General features: G+C 31.7%; 2 protein-coding genes across 2 annotated transcripts; one reads left to right on the plus strand and one right to left on the minus strand.

The window, feature by feature from the left end:
• Window positions 1-4,270: 4,270 nt before the first annotated feature.
• On the minus strand, window positions 4,271-9,807 carry LOC100783290 (CAAX prenyl protease 2). The gene is made up of 8 exons (XM_006588778.3): window positions 9,491-9,807; window positions 8,386-8,445; window positions 8,023-8,235; window positions 7,694-7,805; window positions 6,691-6,762; window positions 6,476-6,538; window positions 5,526-5,603; window positions 4,271-4,514 (listed from the first exon to the last, which is right to left on the minus strand). The coding sequence occupies exons 1-8, from the start codon at window positions 9,695-9,697 to the stop codon at window positions 4,357-4,359; spliced, it is 963 nt and encodes a 320-aa protein (XP_006588841.1). The 5' UTR covers window positions 9,698-9,807; the 3' UTR covers window positions 4,271-4,356.
• Window positions 9,808-24,486: 14,679 nt separating this feature from the next.
• LOC102669210 (uncharacterized) lies at window positions 24,487-25,208 on the plus strand. The gene has a single exon (XM_006589786.4). The coding sequence runs from the start codon at window positions 24,607-24,609 to the stop codon at window positions 24,967-24,969; it is 363 nt and encodes a 120-aa protein (XP_006589849.1). The 5' UTR covers window positions 24,487-24,606; the 3' UTR covers window positions 24,970-25,208.
• Window positions 25,209-25,460: the final 252 nt, after the last annotated feature.

Here is a 25,460-nt window from a genome sequence, read left to right on the forward strand (position 1 = left end):
CAGTGTATTAGCTCAATTTCAAAGTGAAAAAATAAAATAAAATAAAAAATTATTAAGTTGGTGGAATAAAAATAAAACGTGGTTAGTCATTCAGTCAGCTTTCAAAGTGAAAAGATATGTTACATTTTGATGAAAATTACAAAAAAAAAAAGAAATGAATACGAAGGGTGACAGAGATGGCTTATCGTTCAGATTCTTTTTATAAGAGATATCTTCTTATCAGAAAAGAAGTCATAAAAAGATTCAAGAATAAAAGTCAAAGAGGATTCATTAGAATGGGAGAAGAAGAAACAAAGGCAACCCAGAAAATATCAGAGAGGACATGACATTGTCAATGCCTCATAGCATACAATTACGGTTGACTGCAATTCGGATGCAGAACGTATCATATCATAAAACAACTGTGTCAAAAAGTCTTAAATATTATTTAATTTCAAATTAAAAATTATATATAATTGAACATATATTAGCAATTTATCATTAAGATTTATGAGTATGTCCATCTCAACATCATTTTTTTTTCTTTTTCTTTTTTTTTTACTTTTTACCCATCTTTAGTTAATTATACCATTACACCAATTTTTATTTTTTTTTTTACTTTTTACTAACTTCAGTAATTTTTTTCTTCAACCGAATAACTTGAAATATTTTATTAAATGAATTTCCCAAATAATTTTATATTCTTAGATTGAATTAACATTAATTACTAGCAATTATTATTTAATAAAATGTACATTGCAAGGTCCACAATAAAAATTTAGCACTAGTAAAGTAGTAATTACGTAAGCACATATTACTAACAAAAAAAAAAAGGCAAATGTTGCTTGACCTTAATAAGATGAAGTTCTAACAAAATTATTAACAGGCACGGGTTCTTTAAAAGTAAGCACGAGCACAAATACCTCTATTATGGTCTGTTTGGTAGAGAAAAAAATTAGGAGTGGAAAGGATGAAAATAATTTGATTTCTTTGGTAAAAAAAAATATTAGAATAATTTGAAAAGTTGTTAAATTATTTAGGTTTAAATATGTTTTTTGTTCTTGTAAGCTAGCACTCTTTTTTTGTCACTATAAGTTTATTTTTTAAATTTTAATTTTTATAATTTTGTATCTTTTTAATTTTAATCCTTGATATTTTATTCATTTGTAATCTTTATAAGTTTGTGTCTTTTTAATTTTGATTCATGTATGCATAAATTTATGGAGATTATAAATGAAAAAATTAGAATCTTAAAACGATTAATATTGAAAATATACAAACTTAAAAGGAATAGAAATAACAAAAAAACTTACAAAAACCAAAATTAAAAAAATGCTAATTTAGCAGGACTAAAATTAAAAAAATAGACTTACATCGATCAAAAAAAGAAAAAACTAACACCTAAAACATATTTAAGCCAATTATTTAACCTTTAATTTATCCTCTCTTAATAAAGAAAAAACTCTCATCCCTATATTTCTTTAATTTATCCTCTCTTAATAAAGAAAAAACTCTCATCCCTATATTTACGAACTCATTTCTTCCTAAGCAACACCTCGAATGTAAGGGTGATGAAAGGGAGCAATTCATCTAGCCATTGATCTGCCTAAGATCAAGGGGTACGTAGACAAAATGGATTGGAAATCTCAACCTACTCTGTATAGACAGGTTGACGAATTGAGGTATTGTACTTTTTTTATTAAAAAATTAATGAACTTACTAAAAATAATAATACAAATAGAAAAGAATAAAGATTATCTAAATAAAATTTTTTATTACTCATCTATACAAAATTATGACCAAAAATAAAATAGGAAATACTATCTCTAGTTGTCAACTATAAAGCACAATGCTAAGTGTTTCATTCATATTTCATAGAAAATTCAAGCAACATGTAAAATATGATCTAAGGGAATGTCATGACAATACTACACTGCTAAATTATTAGGATTCATCTAACAATTCCAACAATTAGAAGTTATGAATTATTTCATCATATAAACCAATAACTAGAGCCAGTCAACCACAAATTCAATGAGGCCTTTTAAAAAAAAATCACAATTTCAATGAGTCCCACAATTCATAAAATATTAGAAATCTGAAACCAACTACTCTCAAGTCTCCACTAACATAAGTCCAGTCGTCCACAACCTCAATAACACAAATTAATTTCAATGTTTTAAAACACATCACAAAAAAAAAACAAGTACACAAATCTAACGAGCCAACCCACAAACTAACCCAACAAGCCAACCTGCCTCACCTCATTTGGCTGACAAGTTAAGCAGAGCAAGTCAAAGTGGATTAATTGGTGGATTGAAGACTCCAACCCACCCTACAAAAACAGAAACATAAATAAATGGATTGACTCAACTAGTCTAATAAAACATTTTGTACCTCTACTTTGGTGTTTTTGTTCCTCATCTTAGGTTTGCACAAGGACAACATAACAAAATGTAATTAAAATATCACAAATATTTAATTTAATTATTATATTATTTTATCATTGTTGTTTTAGAGAAAATTTTATTATTGGTTAACATTACACTATTGTAATTATTGCTGTATTTATTAAATTTTTGTTGAATAAACCAAATCAAGTAGCATGCAGTTAAAAAACTTTGCCAAGTATTCGATTTACAGATGACATTTTAAGGAACATGACATCATCATTTTCAGAGTGAAAAATACAAGTTCGTGTTCAAACTTCTAATGGGAAAAAAAAAATTGCAAACAAATTTGCATTTATCTCCGTTCAAAATACAATAAAGAATGTCCAATCAAAATCCAAAGGGAATTCACAAATTTTTCATCATGTAAATCCTGCATCTAACTGAAACTGACCTCTTAAGGTCACCAAACCAGCTCAGTATGTCATGTTTTTGATATGGAATTAAGGACCGGGGCATGATGACTGAGATTCCCTTTGAAGACCCACAAGTCAGTCAAAATCTATAGATTTTAATAAATGGGTCCAAAAATATGACGAAAGATACTGAAGAAAAATTATATATATTATAAAACAATAAATAAAATAACCAATAGTAATGTGGAGTTGAAGTATAACAGAACCATATGGCTAAACCAAGAGATGCCTCAGAGCAGGACCAACATATCTAACATTTTACCACTGCCCCCTCTTGGATTTAACTTAGCTGTATTAAATGTTTGTTGAAATTATATTCTCTTTGTTACAGAGTATCTGCAGCCTGCAGATTCGGCCATCATAACCATATCTAAGACTATATTATGGAGTTAGGACGGGTTTGACAAATGAAAAACAAAAAATGTAAATAAAAAAATGGCTTTTGAAAATAAAAAAATGATTAGCTCGAGTGGCAAATTGAAAAATTAAAAGGAATCTCATAACTCAAAGTCATCATCTTGGGGTTTTGAATTGTCCCAAGTCACATTGCGATTAGTTTGGCGTGAATATGAATTTGAGGTTAAGGTTTTGAGGTGGTGAATTGTAATATTGAATCCCACTTAACAGCCGCTTCAGGAATAAATAAATAAATTAGAGAATCTTCACAATGTTTTATTTTCACAATGTGAATAAATGGGTGACAATTTTGGAATAATTGTAAATAGTGGATGAACTTTAAATGAAAATGAATTTTATACTATCATTTAAATACAAACTGTCGTATGTTATAAATTTATTAACTTTTACATAAATTATTTTAAAACTTATATCTATAATAATTTTTAATTGATTGGTAGTGTAAAAATTTTACCTTAATAATATAAAAAAAATTAAACTCTTAATTTTTTTTTCAACCAACTGCCATTTCTTTTTAAAAAAAATACAGTAAAACTATCATCACTCCAGAAAAGGATGCGGTGTTGGTGCAGCATTTTCTTAAAAATACTTATTTGAAAAGAAAATAAAATGTATTAAAAACCCATATCTAAGTAAAAGGTCCAGACAGTAATATTTTTTATGCACATGGAGAAACTCACCATTTCTAAGATTAGGAAATTGGCTTGCTTAGCCTCCGAGACTAATAATGCATACAAAGATTTAACTCGGTAGTTGAGCAATTGAAGGACAAATAAACTACCAAACCTTCACCATTTCAAGCCAAAATGAGTTACAAGCATTCTTCCTCTTCACTTTTATTGTATTATGGAGTCATTTGCATGAATTTTACTGAACTTGTTTGATCTCGTCTTACAATAAGATATTTATAAGTATTTTTTATTTGTAAGAATTAAAAACAATATTAGAAAATTTATAACACACATTTTACTTAACCAACTGAGTTAAACTCATTTTAACTTCTAGCAATTTTGAGTGAAACCGTGTTCTTCTAGAATTTATTCAATCATTCTTAGTTTACTCTTCCTTCGCCACCAAAAAAAAGATAGTAACATTTACATCTGGGTTATTCTTATCGTTTCTCTCCATGTGCAGTACCTTTGCCAACAACTGCAGTTATCTATTCTATCATTATACAATTCTGGGCCCGTCATTGGGAAAAGAAGCCACAAGAAGCCCAGGAATCCTATTATGAATGTTACACTTACAATCCCTGAAACAGAAACAGATGAATAAGTCCAAAACAACATTTGTATGGAAATGTATAGTGAAGCCATAAATCACCTTATTCATAGTTCCATGAAAAAAATGAGCAGACCATGAGTACAGTTAATCGTACTAACTAGCACTGTTTTTATCCCTGGCCCCCTCTTCTTTTTTTTATGAAAAAATAAAATAAAATAAAATAAATCTTCCTATGCATGCATAATATAAGGTCTTATGAAGAGGGAGAGCTCATTGGGTGTCGGTGTGTCACCATCAGATATTAGATCTAAAACTTGATAATGGCCACAGAAGCATGAGAACTATATTTCAAGTTTCATGCTAGAGAAACGGTTAAAATAAACATACTTAGAATCATAGATCAAACTTTTACAACTAGTGATTTAATCTTGATTCACTGTTAGTGTAAAATTTCAGTCCCATATGTACCAAACTGTTAAAAAATTAAAATTTTGTTTATTGTAAGTGAAATGTCTTAGTTACTCCAATAATATTGTACTTTTCTAGGAGATATAAGGCTGGTTGGATGGTTAAGAAGGAGGGAAAGGAGGAAAAGGTCTCAGGTTAAAGTTGTAACTGATAACTATATATTTTCTACATTCTTTTCTTCATATTTTTAGTAAATAATTCGTAATGAAAAGAGATATGGAGGAAAATAACTAATTAACTGTACAATTTAAGCAATTACTAAGAATTTAAAAATTCTTAACTTGTGCCTCCAGTCAGAAGTCCAGCTGAAACTAAACTTCCAAATCTATCATAAGTTCATCACAAAATGGCAGTACTTTTTGAGCTCTAGATTATATAGTAAGTAGAGAATAGTTCAAGAAATGAAAGACAAATTAAAAGCAAAGAGGCTTGGGATGAAAAGAAAAAACAAGAGAAAAAGGGTAAGAAGATTAAAAGTAAATAATAATAATAATAGTACTATAGTAGTTTGATATAATAACCAAAGAAGTCAAATTTGCAATTTACTCCATAAGCAACTTGATACACGTACCACTTCTCTGCGAATACAATACAGGCAGTCCCATAAAATTACAATATATGTGCACAACTAAGGGAGCTAAAAGGTGTCCTGCAAAGCATAAGCCATTAGCAAATGAGAGACAGGAAAAAAACGGCAACCAAACACAAGAGAATGAACAGTGAAGAGAATGATATCAAATTGCTAACTACAGCTATATAGCTCAAAGAAAAGTAAGGTTAATGAACAGTGAAGAGAATGATAGCATGTCATAATAATATAATATCAATATATCATACTTATCTGTCTTTCCTATCATTTCAACCCATAACAGAGATAAACTTTCTGTATATTAAGGCAAGTGCTGGAATTTACATTTATCCAACACATTTAATATTGGCTTTATTCTGTGTGTTTTCTTGTTAGGGACACTTTAAAATAGAAGAGGAGTTAGATCCACTAACTTGTAAATTTAGTACTTACCTTCCTGATTTTTATAATATTGGCAAGCATATATAATTATAGAAAGGTTTAAAATATTTTTGGACTCTATTGTTTATCATGATTTTGGTTTTGGTCCCTTTTTGTTAAAAATTTGTCTCAGTCACAACTTCATTGTTTTAGTTTTTGGTTCCTATAGTTTCATTCCGTTTAGGTTTAGATCTCATACCAAAAATTAGCCTTGATGGTTGTCTCTCGAAGAATATGTGTTGTGGTATATCGTTAGTGGCAGGGACCAAAACCAAATAAATAAATAAAACTATAAGGGGACTAAAAACAAAACTTTCCAGTCTAAAGGGTAAAATCCAGAGTCATTTTAACCCTAAACGTCATTATCCAATCATTTTTTTAGCAATGCTGAATCTATTCATATTTGTGTTTCAGAAGCACATTCTATCATCACTTAATAGAAGTCAGACCAAATATAACCACAACATAACCAGTAACATTACCAATCAATCAAGTGCCCAAACACCACATACCAGTTCGAACGAAAAGAAAAGATGCATATGACCCAAAGACAACAGTGTAGCCAAGCTGGAGACCTGGAGACAAAATTCATTTTGCAGTGAGATTATTATCCAACAATACTAAGTTGAGATTGTTGAAATGCCCCAAAATCTAAAATTCTCTATAAAAGATACAGCAACTTTGCCAGTGTGACATTGGTAATGAACAACATAAACATTGACCATACCTATAACCATAGCAGCCTTCACTATTCTGTAGTTTTGCTTGGCGTAAATCTCCAAGAAATGATTTAAATGTGCTGCAAACCAATAATGCAGTAAAACTTCTTATTTAGCCTTGCATTTGAAAAGGACAACAATTTCTGCTCACTATTTTCTTCAATCTACAACCAAACGAAAATTTGCTGAATATTTAACGGATTATAGCTCACCATTAAAACTTTTTATCTGGTATCTATGCAATGCAAAATATACAATAATTCATTAAAGTATAAAGAATTTCCAAAATTATTTCTAAGATTACATCTTAGGACAACACTGTTGAAAAGGATTGTGCATGTGAGAGATAGTGTGAACACTGAACAGAGTTTTCGACACTACATTTCCTTTCTGGTAGGTACCCTTTGCTAATTAGTAGTTAATATTTATTCTTGTGTCTTGTTTAAAATATAAAGGCAGCAAGTTACTCTTGCATATATAGTCTAATTAAACAAGACAGTTAAGATATTGGCCACTAATTCCTTATAGTACAGGGACAAAGGGAATCTCTTATATACATATACATATACATATGCATGCACATGCGTGCATACGCACACACATGCTTCTTCAACTTGTAACCATAAAATGAATTTATTATGTCCCCTTCTAAAGTCTTCAATACAACAACAACACTAGTTTTATCCCACTGAGTGAGTTCAACTACATGGATCACATAACACCTTTGGACTTTGTTAAAAACCAAATTCTCAAGGACAAAGTCTTCCAAATGTTTTATATAAAATTTCTTACTAAAAATAAAACTTCTCAAAAGTGCAGTGAACTTCAGCTCTAATAAAACTTGTTACAATAGCATTGTTATACTACAATGGATGTTTGATGCCTTCTCTTAAAACAATTTTTTGAATATTAAATGATAAAAGATTCTCATTTACATCCAACAATAGAAAATTCTACTCTATAACTATCGAAATCACATACATCTTCTAGAATTGACATCTATGTACTTACCTAAGCTGAAGAAAATGGGGCAAAGAAGAATAATACTGTATGTCTTAAGTCCTCCACACAGAAGTAAAGGTATCATGCATGCCCTAAACACCAACTCCTCAGTAAGGGGTGCCTGTTCAGTATAGTATACCACAATAAATCATTTCCATAATAAATGTGAGATATGAAACTGAACCCATGAAACACACATCAACTAAGCTGTATTCACAAGTCAGCAAACAGATATGTTTAAATTCTCATTATAAGCACAAGAGAAAAATAAGCTACACACACAGCAGCTTATTGATAGCAAAAGCTTAAACATGCATGATGATGATAATGATACTAACCACAACATAGTTTCGCCACACCAAAATATTTGATGAAATCGCAGATAACCAGTCAAGAAACCTCTGCAAGGCAAATTTACAGGAATCAAAGGAAAGGGCAGCACCAGAATTTGTGTGTTGCCTCCAAGAAGCCAGCAAGAGAAGACACTTGAGGAACATAGACCCAGAATACATTAGAGAGGTCAAGCAAAGAGGAAGAACCACAGCCTGCCACTGTTTCATACAGAAAATTCAGCAATGAGTGACCCTTTTTCCCAATCTGCGTATGATAACAAAAACAACAACTTGACATCACCACACAACACAAGACAAAATGCTCTTTCATCCCTCAATTGAACCATGAATTTCATACACATTACTCACAATATGGTCCCTCCGGATGCCAAATACACCAAACATGTGCCGCGATTCCTTAGTTTGCACCTTCACACAGAAAAATCACAAGAGTAAACTCAAACATTGTGATTATTTTAGCTAATTTTTACAAAAATGACTACAAATTCCCCACCAATTTCACAATAATATAGGACAAAACTTAGATGTATTTTGTTACTCTTTATTTAAAACTGAATTTCACCTCATGAACCAGTATAATAAAGGTTTGCGTTAAAAATATTAAAATTGTAAAAGTAAAACTGTAATTCTAATTGCAAAACACCAAAATTATCAAAACAAATGCATGTAAGTTTTTCTTTTACCAAACGTAATTTTCCTTCATAAGCAATCTTGTTCAAGACACTATCAAATAATACATGTAGGACACCTCTCCCAACGGAAACTCAAACCTTAGTTAGCTATCTGGTAAAATATTCACCCGTAACCCAGCGGGTGGATAAAGTACATTAAATAGTCCGTTTTAAGGATTGGTGACTTACCCATTCAATGACTAAGACTATCCCCTTTCCCTATACTCAATTCCCATTGCTAAATGCATCTAAGTCTTTTAATAATTGTTTTAATATGTATTTTTGTCCCTCGAAATTCAAATTAATGTCACCGTGTTTTTGTCCCCAAATTTAAATTTGCTTTTTGTTACTCCTTCAATTTTAAAAAATGTTCTTTTCAATCTCTCTTGCAGTAAAAAATTGCCATAAATTATGCATCCAAATCACCAAAAACAACAGTAGCTCGTTAAATCTTTAATAACACAAGGGTTTTGCTAAGAAATGTCCTCACTAAGTAATTTGAAATAGAATGTTTTTTTTTATTCGAAGTCATGTTAAAGATGCATTGGAAATCACATTAATTTTTTTTTTCCTTGTTCGAGACGCAATAAGACCACTATGAGGCGACAAAGTTCTCACTCCAAGTATTTAACACAGTTACATATATCTTAGGACTCAAACTCGAGACCTCTGGTTAAGCTGAAACAAATCCATGATATTTCCCAATGAAAACTTTCCATTTTCAATACCTAACTTGCCTGCTATTACTGATAATACTAATAATAAGATGGGAGAGTGCATACGGGGAGGATGAGAGCGGAAATGAAGAGTGAGAGAATGGAGGAAACGACGGCGCATAGGAAGCGACGGATCATGTAGGCTTTGAAGGAAGGAGGAGGTGGGAGACGAATGAGCACGGTGGGAGCGTAGAGGATGGCCACGTAGAACAGGGCCATTGCTATGCACGCCATTAACGCAACTGGCTGCGAAACGACACCGTCTTGCTCCATTGCGGATGCTGCTTCTTGTAGTAACCCTAGAGAGCAAGAAGGGGGAAAGTGGTCAATTGAATTATTTCTTTAGGACATTGGTTGACTACTTGAGGAATGAGGACGGTTACTATTTTGGTCACCTGAAGAAGTCAAGTTCATGGCTACTTCTTACTTATTAGTGTTTTTTTTTTCAGAAAAAAAATATTTTTATTAAAAATAAATGTTTTCTATGGAAATAAAAATATATTTAAAAATGAATAAACAATCAAATTGTTTATGAAGTATTATCCTCTCTCCTAAATATTAATAAAAAAAATCATCTCTCCTAGATAATCCTTAAAATAAATCTAAGATGTTATAGAAATTTTTTCATATAATTTCTCTTAAAAACCAGAATATATTTATAAATTAGCTAATAAATAAATAATTTTATCTTATAGAAAATTTTATTTTATTTTTATCTTCTAAAAAAATACTTCTAGAGAAACTTCTCAAACATTTCATCCTCTTACAAATCCTTCTACTATCTTTTATATTAAATTTTAAATGTATTTTATATTTCCAATACATTAAATACATTATTTCTTATCCAATACTTATCATAAAAAAACATTAGGAACCAATGCGTCCGTGGGCATCTTTGGTTAATAAATCGAGTAGTACACATTGAATTAAATTCAACAATTATCTTAGCAAAGTTTTAAAGCCTAGACAATCTCCAAAGCAAGGCATATGCTTTGGAACACCCCAATAATGTTGCAAGCAAAAGTAGATATAATGGAACTACTGTAATCTCAAAATACCCCACCATAAGTTATATTATTGGTTGATTGGATAATTGAATAGTTAGTATTAGCTTTGATATGATACATTTTTATGAATGTTAGTACTCTAAGGTAAAATGAAACAGACTAAAATTTGAGATCTTTTATAGTCTTATTTGTATCTCACCAAATTCTTTGCAAAAAATGGGGCACACTTTTAATTTTAATCTAAAAAATAAACGTGTTACTAAAGAAGGAAAGATAGTTTTTTTTTTTTTTACTGCAAGAAGGTAAGATAGTAATATCAATAACAATGCTTTTATTTTAAACTTTGATATCTTTCAAAACTTAATTTGCTGAATCTAAAACTTGCCAAATTCTTGCAGGAGAAAACTTGGAGAATTGGAAAGAAAAAAAAAAGAGGAGAAAATATAAGGAAACAAATATTTTAATGGATTAAAAGAGAAAGAGAAGATAAAAGGATATTTGACTGAAGTTATTAAAAAAGAAAGAAAGTACATTTAGTAATAATGGAGGCACATTTAATAATTGTCATGGGCCATTTCCTACCTAGATCCGTCTTTTGGAGTTTTAAATGGACTCCCGTTATACGTAAGCTTTTGCTTTGGGCACCATCCGTATTGCTGGTACACCCAGCATTTTAAGTGAAGTGACAAAAATGTCTTTCACTTAAAATTTTAAAAAGCACTCCCTCTCCCTCTCTCTTCCTCACGTGCACTGTTTAGTCTTTCTCTTCCTCCTCCATGCCATCTCTATGATTTTGAGCTTCTGTGCCTGGTCCGTCTGCATTGTGCCCCGTCGTTGTTGTGGTCGTCGTCTTCCGCTGCCATAAAAGTGACACCCTCTACCCCACTCATATATATACTAATAATAAAAAGAATAAGAATGTGAAATTAATTAAAAGTTTTAAAACACATTTAAATAAAAACATTTCAAAAGGGTAAAAGGTTTACATTTATTTAGTGAAATCATAATAGAATTTGTTCAAATAAATGATAAAATTATCTCGGCTCAAAACAAGGTCGCCCATTCTGAATGAAGAGAATTCACACTAAAGGGAAAAACATAAAATAATTATATTATTCATGGAATTATAACATATGAAATAAAACCCTATGCCCCGATGTCACATTTATTAGAGCATTTCCCTAACATAGGCTAAGCTTCTTTGTCTCCAGCATGAAACTCATCATATGCTGGCTTACCTGAAACAAAATGACATTCAACCCAAACACCAACACACACCGAGAGTGAGTTATCACATTTCTAAATAAAATACGGATAAACAAAAACATAAGCAAAATACATTATAGAATTATTTATAACATAACTCAACTTAATACAATCCACGTCACTTCACCACTTTATAATTTAAAATTCATCTTTCAATCACCAATCACATTACACATGAATCACACAGTTGATTTAAAACATAACAACATTCACCAATTTTATGATAAACAATTCATAGGCGTTATGCAACAATTATAGTGAGACTTGAATCTATATGCAATGTGGTATCATGTCAGTGAAAAATCACACTTGGGCGCTTATGAATACATAACAAGACACGCCACACAATGGGTATGTCAGGTCACTCTCACTAAGTAAAATCATAAGGTGACCAATCAAGGTCACTTTATTATGAGAGAATGCTTCAACCGTATGAGATCAACATAGGTTTAATGAAGCACTCAAACTGAGTGTCTTTACTCCCAAGACCTAAACTCCAAAGAATCCGTTAGAATCTCATTTTCCTGATTCAAGTCCAACCCCTAAAAAATAACTTTTGCACGCAGACACTGTTCATGAATTATATAATACACACAACCTCACACTTGTGTTTCAAACACGTTTAACATATTATGCTACAATTTAACACTTCAAATTTCTAACTTGGAACCCTACACTTTTCTTTTAACACTTCGCGCATAAATATTTTTCTCAAGATAAACGTTAGTCGGGTTATTGTATAATTAACAACTTACAACACAAGTAATATCACATCAAATATTAACTACTCACTTATTCACAATCATATCTCATGTCCATAATTTAACATCCCACTTATTAACTAACTACAAAATATACTTAACAAATAGATAAGCATATATTTTAACAATAAGATATATCTAACTTCAAAGCTTATAAATATATTTACATGTATCAAATATATATAACACACCACTATACAAATACATGTAATACTTAATATGAACATATATATTAACGTACTCCTTGCTTAATTCATCAATTAGAAAATGACCCAATTTTTAGGATTCCCACTTAAGAGAGGAACACATCAATTTCATAACAATTTCGTATTAGGACACCAATTGGTCTGTCAAACACAACCAATTCACGATTTAAAACATAAGAACAAAATTACATTTCAAAAAACAACTCAAAATAACCCAAAAATTGATCCTCTAGGAATCCTTACACATGTTCATTCTAATCCTCAAGCGTGAGTAACTCATCACTTACCTCGAGGTAGTCACTTAAGCGTTCTCTGTTAGCAATGGTTACGTCTCTGGTGTCCTGTAGAGCTCCTCCTCCGATTGCTCTGTTAGGATTTTTGAGAGTCAGAGAAAAAAGGAATACAACATTTTGTAAAAGTGCTCTGGGATTAAAAGTTACTTTATATAGTGAGAGTTCTAATAACATAATCTTATTTTGATTGTTTATTTATTCATTTAGTTATTTAAAAGAAAACCAATGGAATGGTTGTTACATAAGTAGCCTAGGTTTCTCCCTCTTTTTATTTCTCCATTTGCGTGAGGAAGGTTGAGAATCCATATAAGGCATACCGATTATCCAATTTGTAAATTTATTTTAATTTTTTTATTTTAATTTGAAAGAAAAAATTATTTTATAATTTTAAATAAATTAATATTTTTGTTAATTTTTTTGTAATAAATAAATGTTGCTATATATATTTTTTGTTTTTAATTAAGAAGTTAAGTAATTTGTTTATTTTAAAAAAAATGTATATGTATTATTGTGATTTAATTTTTTTAAAAAAGTATAAGTAATTTTTGTTATATTTGATATTTTAAAAAGGTTTTTATAAATTTGTTAGCTATCATAAATTTAAAATTTTTATTAGTATATATTTGACAATTTAGTTTAACAAGAAAATGTAAATTTGTAACTATAATTTTTTTTATTGATATAGTCGTATATACATTATTACAGTCATAGTATTAAATATTTATATAAATAATGTTTAGAAGTATAAAATTAATTTTTTTTTCATTAGTTGAAAAAAATTAAAGTTATTGTCATAGTAATTTTTTGAAAAATGAAATAGTATTTTGTTAGAAATAAAAACCAAAATTGTAGTTTCATTTTGGTCATTAATTTAAGTTTACTAAATTAGTGTTGTCAACTCTATATATTTGAAAAAAGAATTTCTATATACATTTATGAATATATTAAAGTAACGAAAAAGTTATTTAAAACATAATTAAAATTTTATTTATGAATTATTAAATAGTAATTGATTGAAGTATTTTTTGAACGCTTACATAAATTGTTATGACTGTTTTAATAGGTAAATTATGGTTAGAACCAGAGGTTTGGGTCGGGCTTTAGGCAGAGTTATAGGAAGAGCCCTAGGGAGAGAAGTCAGTGGTGATGCGGATGAAGGCCCTAGTGGCGAAGGCCCACAGCATATGCATGGTAGCAATGAGAAGCTGCACCTGTTAATGAGGATGTTCAACATGTGAATCATGCAAATGAGAGGTTCATGAACAGCCTCGAGAAGCAGTTGTTGATGATGTATTTACTGATGCCGAGGGTTTTCCAGGCGGGTCCCATGACACATCAGTTTTGATGTACTATGTTTATCATGTGGCAACAAAAGTTTGGAATGAAGAGGAATTTATATTTTTAAATAAATAATTTTTTCATAAGTATTTGTTATTGTTGTGGAAATGATTTAAATTATGATTTTCAGGAACGTCCTAAGCTAAAGTTATCCTCCCATGGAAGGAAGGTTGATAAATTTGGCATGCCTGCTCCAAAGATTGAAGGCTTAGTGGTTGGCACATGATTAAGTCCTCTGATCGCATGTTCGTTGGACACTGGTGATCGGGGACTTATATTGACATTTGTGGAGAGGTGGCATAAGGAAACTACTAGTTTCCATCTTCTTGTAGGAGAGGTGGCATAAGGAAACTACTAGTTTCCATCTTCTTGTAGGAGAGGTGATTATCACCCTCGACGATGTGGCATCGTTGCTACATCTTCCGATTACAGGGGCCTTCCACAACTTCGAGGCTCTGCATGTGGACAAAGTTGTCTTGCTATTAGTTGAATTACTTGAAGTTAGTTTAGAAGAAGCAAGAGCTGAGATAATACAATACCATGAGGCATATGTTAGGCTATCCTGGATGCGAGACATATATCTGAGCAAATGTGACGCAACACTGTGGACTGTAGCAGCTCGAGCATATTCGTTGCATCTGATAGGTTGAACACTTTTTCCTAACAAGAGTGACACACACATTCATGTGGTATTCTTGGACACATTTCGTGACCTGATGCAAAGTGGAAGCTACGCATGTGGAGCTGTTGCACTGGTCCATATGTATGAGAATTTGAATGATGTGTCAAAGAGCCCCGCTATACAACTTACAGGATATATCACACTTTTATAGGTAATTTTAATTTTAATTTTATTTTTTTAGTTCTTTAGTTTATATTGAGTATTGTTTTCATTGTTTTTTGTTTTTAAAATATGTCTAGTGTTGGATCTATGAACACTTTCCTTTTGTTGCTTATTCTATTGCTGTCAAAGATTACCATGAAAGGAAACCACCTGTCTGTCGTTGGAAGTCTGGGAAGGCATTACCAGTTTCGACATATCACAAGCGTTTGGATAGATTGATGTCTAATGTTACGTGTTGGATTCCCTATGGTGACCACCGTGCATTCAGAGAGTTTGAGATTATCTCTTTATTTTCCAGACATATCAGATGGGGTCCATCTATTATCATACATCGACCAGAGAGGGTTGTACGACAATTTGGGTATGTGCAGACCATTCCTCCACACCCTGTTGCTTCTTCTCTATGTATTGAAGACATCGATGATAGATGGATTTAGTTTTCTAAATACATTGCACCAGTTGGTCAGATATGTGTTGCGCCTGGACAGTCTTCAGTAAACTATAGGAAGTGATTCTACCTGATATTTCATCCCTCCATGAGTCTGGCACAACCAGGGGATCCTCCTAGACATTCGCCCATGGTGCACAATAACACATTTGTTGAACCAGATGTTCCTCAGCACCCGATGGCGGCAACTATTATGGACAAAGCACTTGCAGATGCACATGTTGATGTAGACCAGACTCAACATGCAGTGGTATAATATATTTTCAATTGTGATTGTTAGTCATTTTATCTGAACATTCATTAACTCTAAACTTTTTCTGTTGTTCTCAATTTCCTAAGAGGCTTGCCTATCCATAGTTGAAAGGTTAGAAAGGTTGCTCAACCTAAAGATAGTGATCGAAGGGACAAAAACATACACTGTCATTGAAGACTACCTAAGGATCGCATGAGGTGTCATTGTGCAACGAAATGCATACGTTCATTCGAGACGAAGACAGCATATGGAAGACGCATGAAGACTTTTTTTATTCTTTAGGTTTTATATGAATTATGTATACAATTCGAATGAACAATGTTTATTATTTGATGTTATTGGATAAGCATTTTAATTATTTCCATTTAAATTGTATTTGAATTTAAAAGTAATCACCAATTTACATTATTATGTTAAACCTTTAATAACCCTAATTAGTCAAACCACCTTAATTATTCAAGTAACACTAAACCCTAAGTATTGAATTAACCCTAACCCGTAATTGCAAAGGTATAAGTAAACCCTAAATAGTGACGTAAAAACTTTCCTTACTTGGAAAGGTTTAGGTAAACCTTAATTAGTGACGTGACCGTAGACACTATGTACTATAGTAACCCTAAACATAACCCTAATTACTTACGTGACACTAAACCCTGATTAGTGAAATGTCTTTGTCATAAACACACTAAAACATACTCCAAGTAAATACCGTTTCAAAGTTAAGTGAAATACATAATTATATCAACGTCCAATGAAACACACGTATATTATCGTATTACATGACATCCGCATAAGTAACTAAAGGTTCAATCTTCACCTAAATCAGTAAATTCTATTTTCAACTTTGACTAATTTGTATACTGCTACATTTTACTAATATATGGTGTGAGCTACTGTTTTGCCTGATGATGACAATGTGTAGACCATAACAAAGCTAGTGGCAGTAACAAACAACAGTCTCTTAGAAATACTTGTTACATAAGGACATACACATTCAAAATATTAGAACATATTTTTTTTATACAAAAATTACACAAACAAGATGATCATGCTTTTACTTGAACAAAATGATTGTCATACACATGATCGATACATATGACACGATGCACAAAAGAATCTATTGGTGGTTGACTTCTAAGAGAAAAAAATGTTATGCTTTGTTGGAGTGAAAGAGAAACAAGGATGACATTATACCTAAATACAATGACATATCCCATGTCGGTTATATTCATCCGCTTGTCCATGGAAACCTACATGTAACAGTTACAATTATATTTATTTAAAGCAAGTTTAATCGAACAAAATGTAACAATAAACTTATATACCATGGATAATCGGACCGCTTTGATTCCTCAAATCTGTCTATGCCACCAAGCAGGTTGATGTACTCATCAAACCATTTTGTAAGTTCTTTAAGCAACTGGTTGCACACCAATGACCATGAATCTTCACTCATACCTAACAAGGCAACAATTACACAATATCCACAATTACCATCAGTTTTGACATCAACAATGTTTTCAATGAAATCATGAATGCATGGATGAAATTGATCCAACATCGGCATGGTCCTTCTTTGAATTGGTTGCTCAGATGATGATGCACTATGTTTGACTGAAGAATTACTATTTTGCACAATGTAATGCATCAACATACTCCTAGTAAGACAGATCACGCTTTGTTGATCTTTGTTTCTTGGTCATCGATTTCTTCTGAGCATATTTTGTTTTCACCTTTTTCGGAGGAGCACACATAGAGTTTAGATCAGGGTAGGCAATTTTCCGAAGTTTACTCTTCAGACTAACTTTACTACAAACATCAAGCTTTTCAAACCGCTTGGATATGGTTTTCATATCTTCGATTATGCTAACTTTAGGCTCAGATAACCCTTGGTCTAAAAAACTTAGCCTTCGCCAAAACATATGGATTGTCTTAAGTGGTATGGTACTAACAACATATCTAGTTAGCTCACATGCATATGGAAGACCGTGAGTAGTTCTCATGATACATCCGCAACGAGAAAGGTTTTTGCCAGCATAATGTACACATTCAAACTCAGCATCAATCTGGTTTAAAGCATACATTTATACCATGCCAAGTAGTCTCTTATGTAAGGTAACTTTAAAAAAATGTCTAACGACATGTTTACTTGTCTCAAAAGATGCCTTAATTTCAATATGTTACAGCGTGATCATGTTATTCATGGCTTCCTAAACGCTACATAGGTCTCCAAGGCTATTCTGTAGTAGTCTCTTTAAGGCCCAATGAGCAAACTTAACCCTGCATATGAAATACACGACCAAGTAAACTAACACAATTATTATTATCCATTCAATCGTGAACCCTACCAACAACAAAAATTTAGAATTTTCTTACCTGTTAATTGTTGTGTTTCCTAAGTGCATCACCTTATTCGTCTAGACTTTAACAAATCTTTTTTTATAGGGAATCAACCATGTTTGGTTGAAATAGTCAACAAACATTGGCCATGGTGAGCAAACAATTTCTAACTTCTTAAGGCACTAATTGAACTCTTGCTTAGAAGGACAATCGACCAAACTCCCCTAGGCATCCATGACATAATCTCATGCATTTTTTTTTACGAACCAAGGTTTTACACTTTGCCTTCACATTCTTATCAATGTGAAACCAATACAACAAATTGGTAGCCTCAGGGAATACAATTTTCACTGCATTCACCAATGCTAGATCTCTGTCGGTAATAATAACTCTAGGGAGTGTATCACATCTGAGGAAAAGACCTCGAAATTGTTGTAGAGCCCAAACAACATTATTCAGACGTTCTCCCTCCAAATAGGCAAAAGCAGCAGATAATGTCATCTCTGTTGGTGTCACACCAACAATATCAAGTAACTGTAATCTGTACCTGTTTGTTTTGTAGGTACTATCTATCAAAAATACCAAATTACAAACATTAGTTAATTTGATTGCATCAAGATGACTCCAAAATATATCACGTACAACATATTCATCTTTCAATCTATGCCAATGAATATACCGATCCTGTTTAAGAAGTTTCATTAGTTGTTGCATTTCAATATTATTGTCTCTTATGGAAGAACGGTAAACATTTATTGCATTGTATATTTTCTTGATTATTGTATAACTATTGACATTGTGCTCCTTCAACGTTAGAAGAATATTTCTTGGTTTCATCATTGACTTTGTCATATCAGCAACAATGGTCTTCTCATCCTTAGTTAGTTGACCAACATATGAATGTCCAACTAATGACTTCGCCAATTCATGATTATGACTCCCACAAATTAACTTCACCATGCATCCTTTGCCTCCCACAATTGGTTTCGTATGCACCTTAAAGGGTCACCCACATTTTCTACTGCCAGTAACTGTTTTGACCAAATCTTTCTTCTTGGCCATATACTGACCACTCCTTTCACAATCAATTAAAACAAATTAGGTCCTTCCTCTAATATCATTATTTGTGTCGGATCTCATAATCACTGCCTCAAAACCAATTTCATAAGCAACAAATCGAGCCCAATGTAGAACATCATCACGGGTAACAAACACCTGCAATGCAATCTATACAAGTTTAGTCTTCAAGGGATATTCATTTAATTACTTTAATAACAATATATCATATTAATATCTGAGAAGTATTGAACACATCAGAACAATCAACATGTTCTTCATTCACACTAGCTTTGTCTTCATTTTGTTCATTCATATCAACTTCTTCAAACATTATATTGTCATACATCCACTGATCTTCGTTCATCTTAACAAAATATTAAAAAATTTCACTGACAAACAAATAACCCCTAACCACACCATAATTATACTATCATATAATTTTCACATTTTTTACTATATTTATTAATATAATGCATTAAATTAAAAACGAAAAAAAATTGTGTATAAATTCTTTTCACATTAATATCACTTTCAAACTATACAAGCAACAACTTTCAAATGAATATTCAAACTATATCTATTTAAAAGTTTTTTAATTAACAATTCTAATTTTATCTAATTAAAAAATAAAATAAAATTATAAAAATAACAAATAAATTTTAAAAAAACGTGCGGATTGACAATTCCTAGGAAGCTTACAAATTACCAATCTGTAAGTTATATAGGATTATCGATCAATCCGTAAGTATTATGCGAAAAAAATCAAATCAAGAACTTACCTCTGTCGTTAATGGCCAAAGCAACCACCACTTGTCGACGAACCACCGAAAACAATGCACCTCCACCAAAGAGGACACAAGATCAAACGACAAACTCTCACGGAACACCTCTCATGAGAACGAAGGTGAAGGATAAAAAAGGTCACGTGAAGAACTGTGAAGAAGGAAAGCGTTGAAAAACAACTTATAACAGAGGGATATAATAGGAATTTTAAAAATTTATTTGCTGTACCAGTAATTCTACTAATGCCCCAAGGAACTCCCTTATACATATTAGTAATTTTTATCCTTTTTCAACTTAAGCATCCAATCTCTCTAACTTCCCATCTCTCTCTCTCTCTCTTAATATCTTAAATGAATCTCACCATTACACATTATTTATCTTTTCATCCCACAAGTATGTTTTATTTTTAATTTTTTTTACTATAATTTATTATTAAAAGTTATTTGTTAAGTCCTATTAGTTGTGTTAAGCATTGATGCTTCTATAAGTACTTAATGCTTGACAAGCACTACACTCTAATAGACAAAACTAGATAAGCATCAGTTTCGTTTAAGAATGGGTGTTTTTTAAGCATCGCGTTGTAGATGTCCTTAATCAATCTTTGAAGTTTGAAGGCTGACAAAAAAAATCTTTGAATTTTGAGTTCATGAATGGCGAAAAGTTGAGTGAGCAACAAATTCTCAAAATATCTAAATAAGCCACGATGAGGCCGAGATACCTAAAGGATTTTATGTGATGGTATACATATCTAGAAAGTTTAAAAAACTAGGGATTGATTAAGGAATCATTAGAGAATAGTAGAATATGGTGGGGAAATGATCATGGAATAATATTTTTTCACATCATTGTAGTTATCCTTAATCTCTTTGGAAATATCATTGGTGTTTATATTGAGAGTTGAGTATAAAAGGGCTACTTGTAGATCAAATTAATGTGCAATGTATCAAATACTAATAAGTGAGTCAAGCTATCAATGTATGAGAAAGGAGTTATTATTGAGTCAATGTCAATAAAGTAAACTCGTTAACACCGATCCTTAGAAGAATTCACAATGATATGAATCTTACATTGAGTAGAATAAGAAATTTGATGTCATACGTAAGTTATAAGACTCTCCCATCTAATAGACTAATTTTGAGTTGGACTTTTCTGGTATACTTAAATCATAGCATAGCCAAAATAGCACTAGATTTACCATTAGTATTAACTATAAGAAGTCTCTAAAACTTATCTTTCAATATGGTCACACAAAATCACTAGAGTAATTTTGAAGTAGAATAACAAAATAGACATTAAAGTGGAGACTGGAGTGATTTTCTTTAGTGATGCATAATTTCAAAAAATAATATATAGGAGAGTGGGGGACACCTGTCCAGCTACAAGCCATGTTCTTTCACACTTTAACTCATTAGACATTTCCATGGTCTAGGTGCTTCTATCGATTTGCATAATTTGCATATCCCTAGAGTATGGAGGTTTTGGGGAAATATCCTTCTCTTTTATACTTAAATAGGGATTTTCTGAGGGCTTGAAAGAAATTTTTTTAAAAGGAAAAAGTGAATATATTAATAAGTAGCACTAGTGCCATGATACAGAAGAAGTGTTTCCAGTAATGCAAAAATCCAATGTGAACACTTTAAACAAAGAATAACATCCCTACTTGCAAAGATATATTATAGCACAAATTTTGGAGCACTACATCCACAATAATCTTGAAATATACACATTGGATGCATATAAAAAGATACTAGGAATGAGACCACATAACCCTCTTTAACTACTCTATAATACAAAGCTCTCCAACAAGTTGCTCACGGACAAAGATGCACCTTCGAAATCTGAAATAACAAATGGCCATCATGCATTTCCAACTGCATAAATGTTCTTTTTCAACTGCCAGAGTCATAGATGACTAATGAAAGATACAAGGTCCAGTATTTGATTCCCATTGCACAAAAGAATAATCAAAGTTTGGCTCATAGGATTTCAGCCAAGACCAACTTTGGAATAGGTTATCATGCATTGGACTGTACCTCTGAAAACAATGTTGTTTCTCCAGTTCCAGATAATCCATATAGTTGCACACCAAAGAACCTTCCGAACTCTGTTCGATTATGTTGATCCTGTTAACAGAGTGTGTTGAGTATAGTGTTGATGAATGTGCTCCGGCCAAACCGAAGAAGTGTTGGACCATGAATAGCACCGTACCCAAATTTGTTGTATAGCACCACACCAAACCAAGGTATGATCCACTGATTCTTCCTCCAAACCGCATAAAGGGCACTTGAAATCAAAGTTTGGAATGATAATGCTTCTCTTTTTTATGTTATCAGATGTAGGCAGTGCTACTCATGATCCTTTCTAGCCATGGTGCTTAAAATAAGTTTTACATCATAAATGGTTTTCTTGTGATCCCCAACAACCAACAACCGTAGAAGGTAACTATTTTGGGTTGACTATTTTTTCAACATTTGGGCCTTCATCTATCCCTATATAAAGATGGCCATATGCTATTTACAGCCGTTATTTATGCTAAGTAAACTCCCACCTCCTTTTTTATTTTAATTATTCATTATACCCTTTTTCCTTAAAGGGTTACACCCTTTGGAACCTCCTTTTTCTCTTTCCAGAAATGTTATTTTGGAAAGACATTTCCAGTAGAATAAAACATATCTTAACCAAATTACTTAAGAGTCATTGTAACCTGTAATTGTTGATGTTATAAAGCTAGATTGGAAAATAAACGCTTCTTTGAACTTACTTAAAGGAGAAGTCATTGTCAAAAGCTTTGCTTTGCAATTAAGGTATATAATAGATGAAATTAGTGATGAATGTACCTTGACATGAAGTGTCATGTGAAATAAAACACAATGTTACCATTTTTTATATTTTTTTTCCTATCAGATTTATCCTTTTAAATCCATATCTTACACCCCATATTTGTTAGTCTTATTTTCATTCTATCATTATTGTTCTTTAAGTCCTATCTAAAATTTTATTTTCACCCTATCTTTATTATTATTTAAACTCTAAGTTTGAACATCACCTTCACCACATATTCATTATATAGTACTATGTATATTACATGTTACATTGTGTGTTTTCCTTTGAGGGACACTACCTTCTAGATACATTCATCACTAATTTCACATATTATATTCCTTAATTACAAAGCAAAGCTTTTTGAGAATGGCTTATCTCCTTTAAGCTTGTTCAAATAAGCTTTCATTTTTTTAATATAGATTTACAACATGAAAGATTGTAGGATGTAATGTCTTTTGAGTGAGTTGGTTAAGATATATTTTTTTTACTACCGAAAATATCTTTCCAAAATAACATATACCTATTCTAGAAATGTGTCATAGTTATAGAAATACATTTTTGAAATATGTATTCTTCTAGAAAAAAATTATTGAAAAGAAAAAGGAGGTTCAAAGGAGTGTAACCCTTTAAGGAAAAAGGGTATAATGGGTATTTAAAATATAAAAGGGGGATGGTGCACTTAGTAAATATAGTGGTGTATATATCAAGTGCCAGGATGCTTCCTCTTTTTATGTTTGGGCTCCTTATTTTTTCAATTTACTAGGTTGGGCTACTATCTCATCCATTACCCCCAATGAATTGATAATCAATTTCCTCTTCTATCCTATAATTTCAAGGGTTGCAATTTGCAAACCGTGACTCAAAATTAAGAGAATTGAGCGTGCATGAGATATCCCTCTATGAGGTGTCCCTTAAATCTTAATACGCATTTAATTGCTATTTCATATAAAAAAAATTAAATAAAAATAGAAAAAAAATTATAAAGGTTAGAAACATGAAAATTCAAGAATGCTAAAAAAATAAAACATAAATACAATTCCAAATTAATCGGTAAAAATTAAAATAAAAAACAAGAATATATAAATGGAATAAAAAGTAAATGAAAAGTAAACTTAGTGATATTAATATTTTTTGGCAATGGCAAGCTTGAATGTGAGTTTGTTCACTAGTCTGTTGGTTGTTGTTTCACCTAAATGCAAATCACCATAATTTTTTTTCCACTTTTTAATCTTATAATCTTTCAGTTTGGTAGCTTTGTGAAACAGAAGTGGGGAGTCTTGCTATTGTTACTTCATTATTTAACTAAGATGATGATGGCAACATTTTCCCATTTTGTTGGGTAGGTGGCTGTACGTTTGACTTCATGATATGATTTTGGTGAAAGTGAATCAAATACTCACTTTGGTTTCACACTTGAGACAAAAGAAAAGGCAAAGTCAGCAGCACGGGCGTTGAATTATGGTGGAGCAGCTTAGAGGAGTTGCTTCTCTGAAAACATATTAATTAATAATAATATAATCACTCTTTGATCATGTTTGACCGTTGCAGATTTGTTGGGGAGCGTTATACTTGCCACCATCCACCTGAACCCCCAAATTGCCACTATATATACATGTTACATTCCCTATGATATATGATGATATACCAAGAGACAAATTAAACCATGACTTCTTCACCTAGCGTCTAGTTGTATTGATTTAATAGAATGTATGAGTTATTGTAAATCTTCCAATATATGATTCTCACCAATAAAAAAAAGTCATGACTTCTTCAGTTAAGAGTTCAGAAGAGTACAAAGAAGTTTCTCATGATTTTGAATTGGAGGAGGAAGAGGAATTGTTTGAGATTGATCTTGAGGCAGTGAATTGCATTCCACCACCCCATTTCTTGGAAAGTTGTTACTACACTTCCACAGGGAATATTGCCCTTTTGGCCAATTGTTTGTTACCCATATCTGATGTCTCTAAAGCTATTCCTGCAGTGTCTTTTGAAGAGAGGACCAATGTTGTGTTGATTACAGAGCCCACATCGTTGGGGGAGTATCTTAGGCTACCCTTCTTGGGGACTCTTGGAGTTATACACGAGAAAATGGAAGCACAATTTCATTTCCAGTTTCAGCGTTAGTGATGACTAATTAAAAGTTGGAAAATGCTTGATTACACAATTTTATAGGCAGGAGAAACATAGGAAAATATCTAATTAGTTGCTTTTTTAGTACTTATCCTTCCTTTTTTTTAAGAGAAACTGCAGTTTGTGCAAATAACGTTCCTACTATTATATGACAAGGTTTTATCACGTTTACTAATTTTTGTGATTCATGAAATCATCAGTGCTGATGTTATGAGTAATAATACCATTATTTCTTTTAAGCAATGCTATTTCGTATGTAGTCTTGTTTGCACGAATAGTATACGAACTAAGATATGAGGATCAGTATATCGCTTCTTTTTTTTTTTTTATAAAAAAAAAGATATTAATTAAAGAAATCTTAAAATATAAATAAGCTTGGGACATAAATTAATTACATTAGTTAGAATTGGAAAAGGGTCAAATCTAAGCATAGTTTAGGCCCAAAACCTCAAACTAATTCATAAAATATAACTTCTAAATATTTG

The sequence above is a fragment of the Glycine max genome, chromosome 10, assembly GCF_000004515.6.
Source record: "Glycine max cultivar Williams 82 chromosome 10, Glycine_max_v4.0, whole genome shotgun sequence".
NCBI lineage: Eukaryota > Viridiplantae > Streptophyta > Magnoliopsida > Fabales > Fabaceae > Glycine > Glycine max.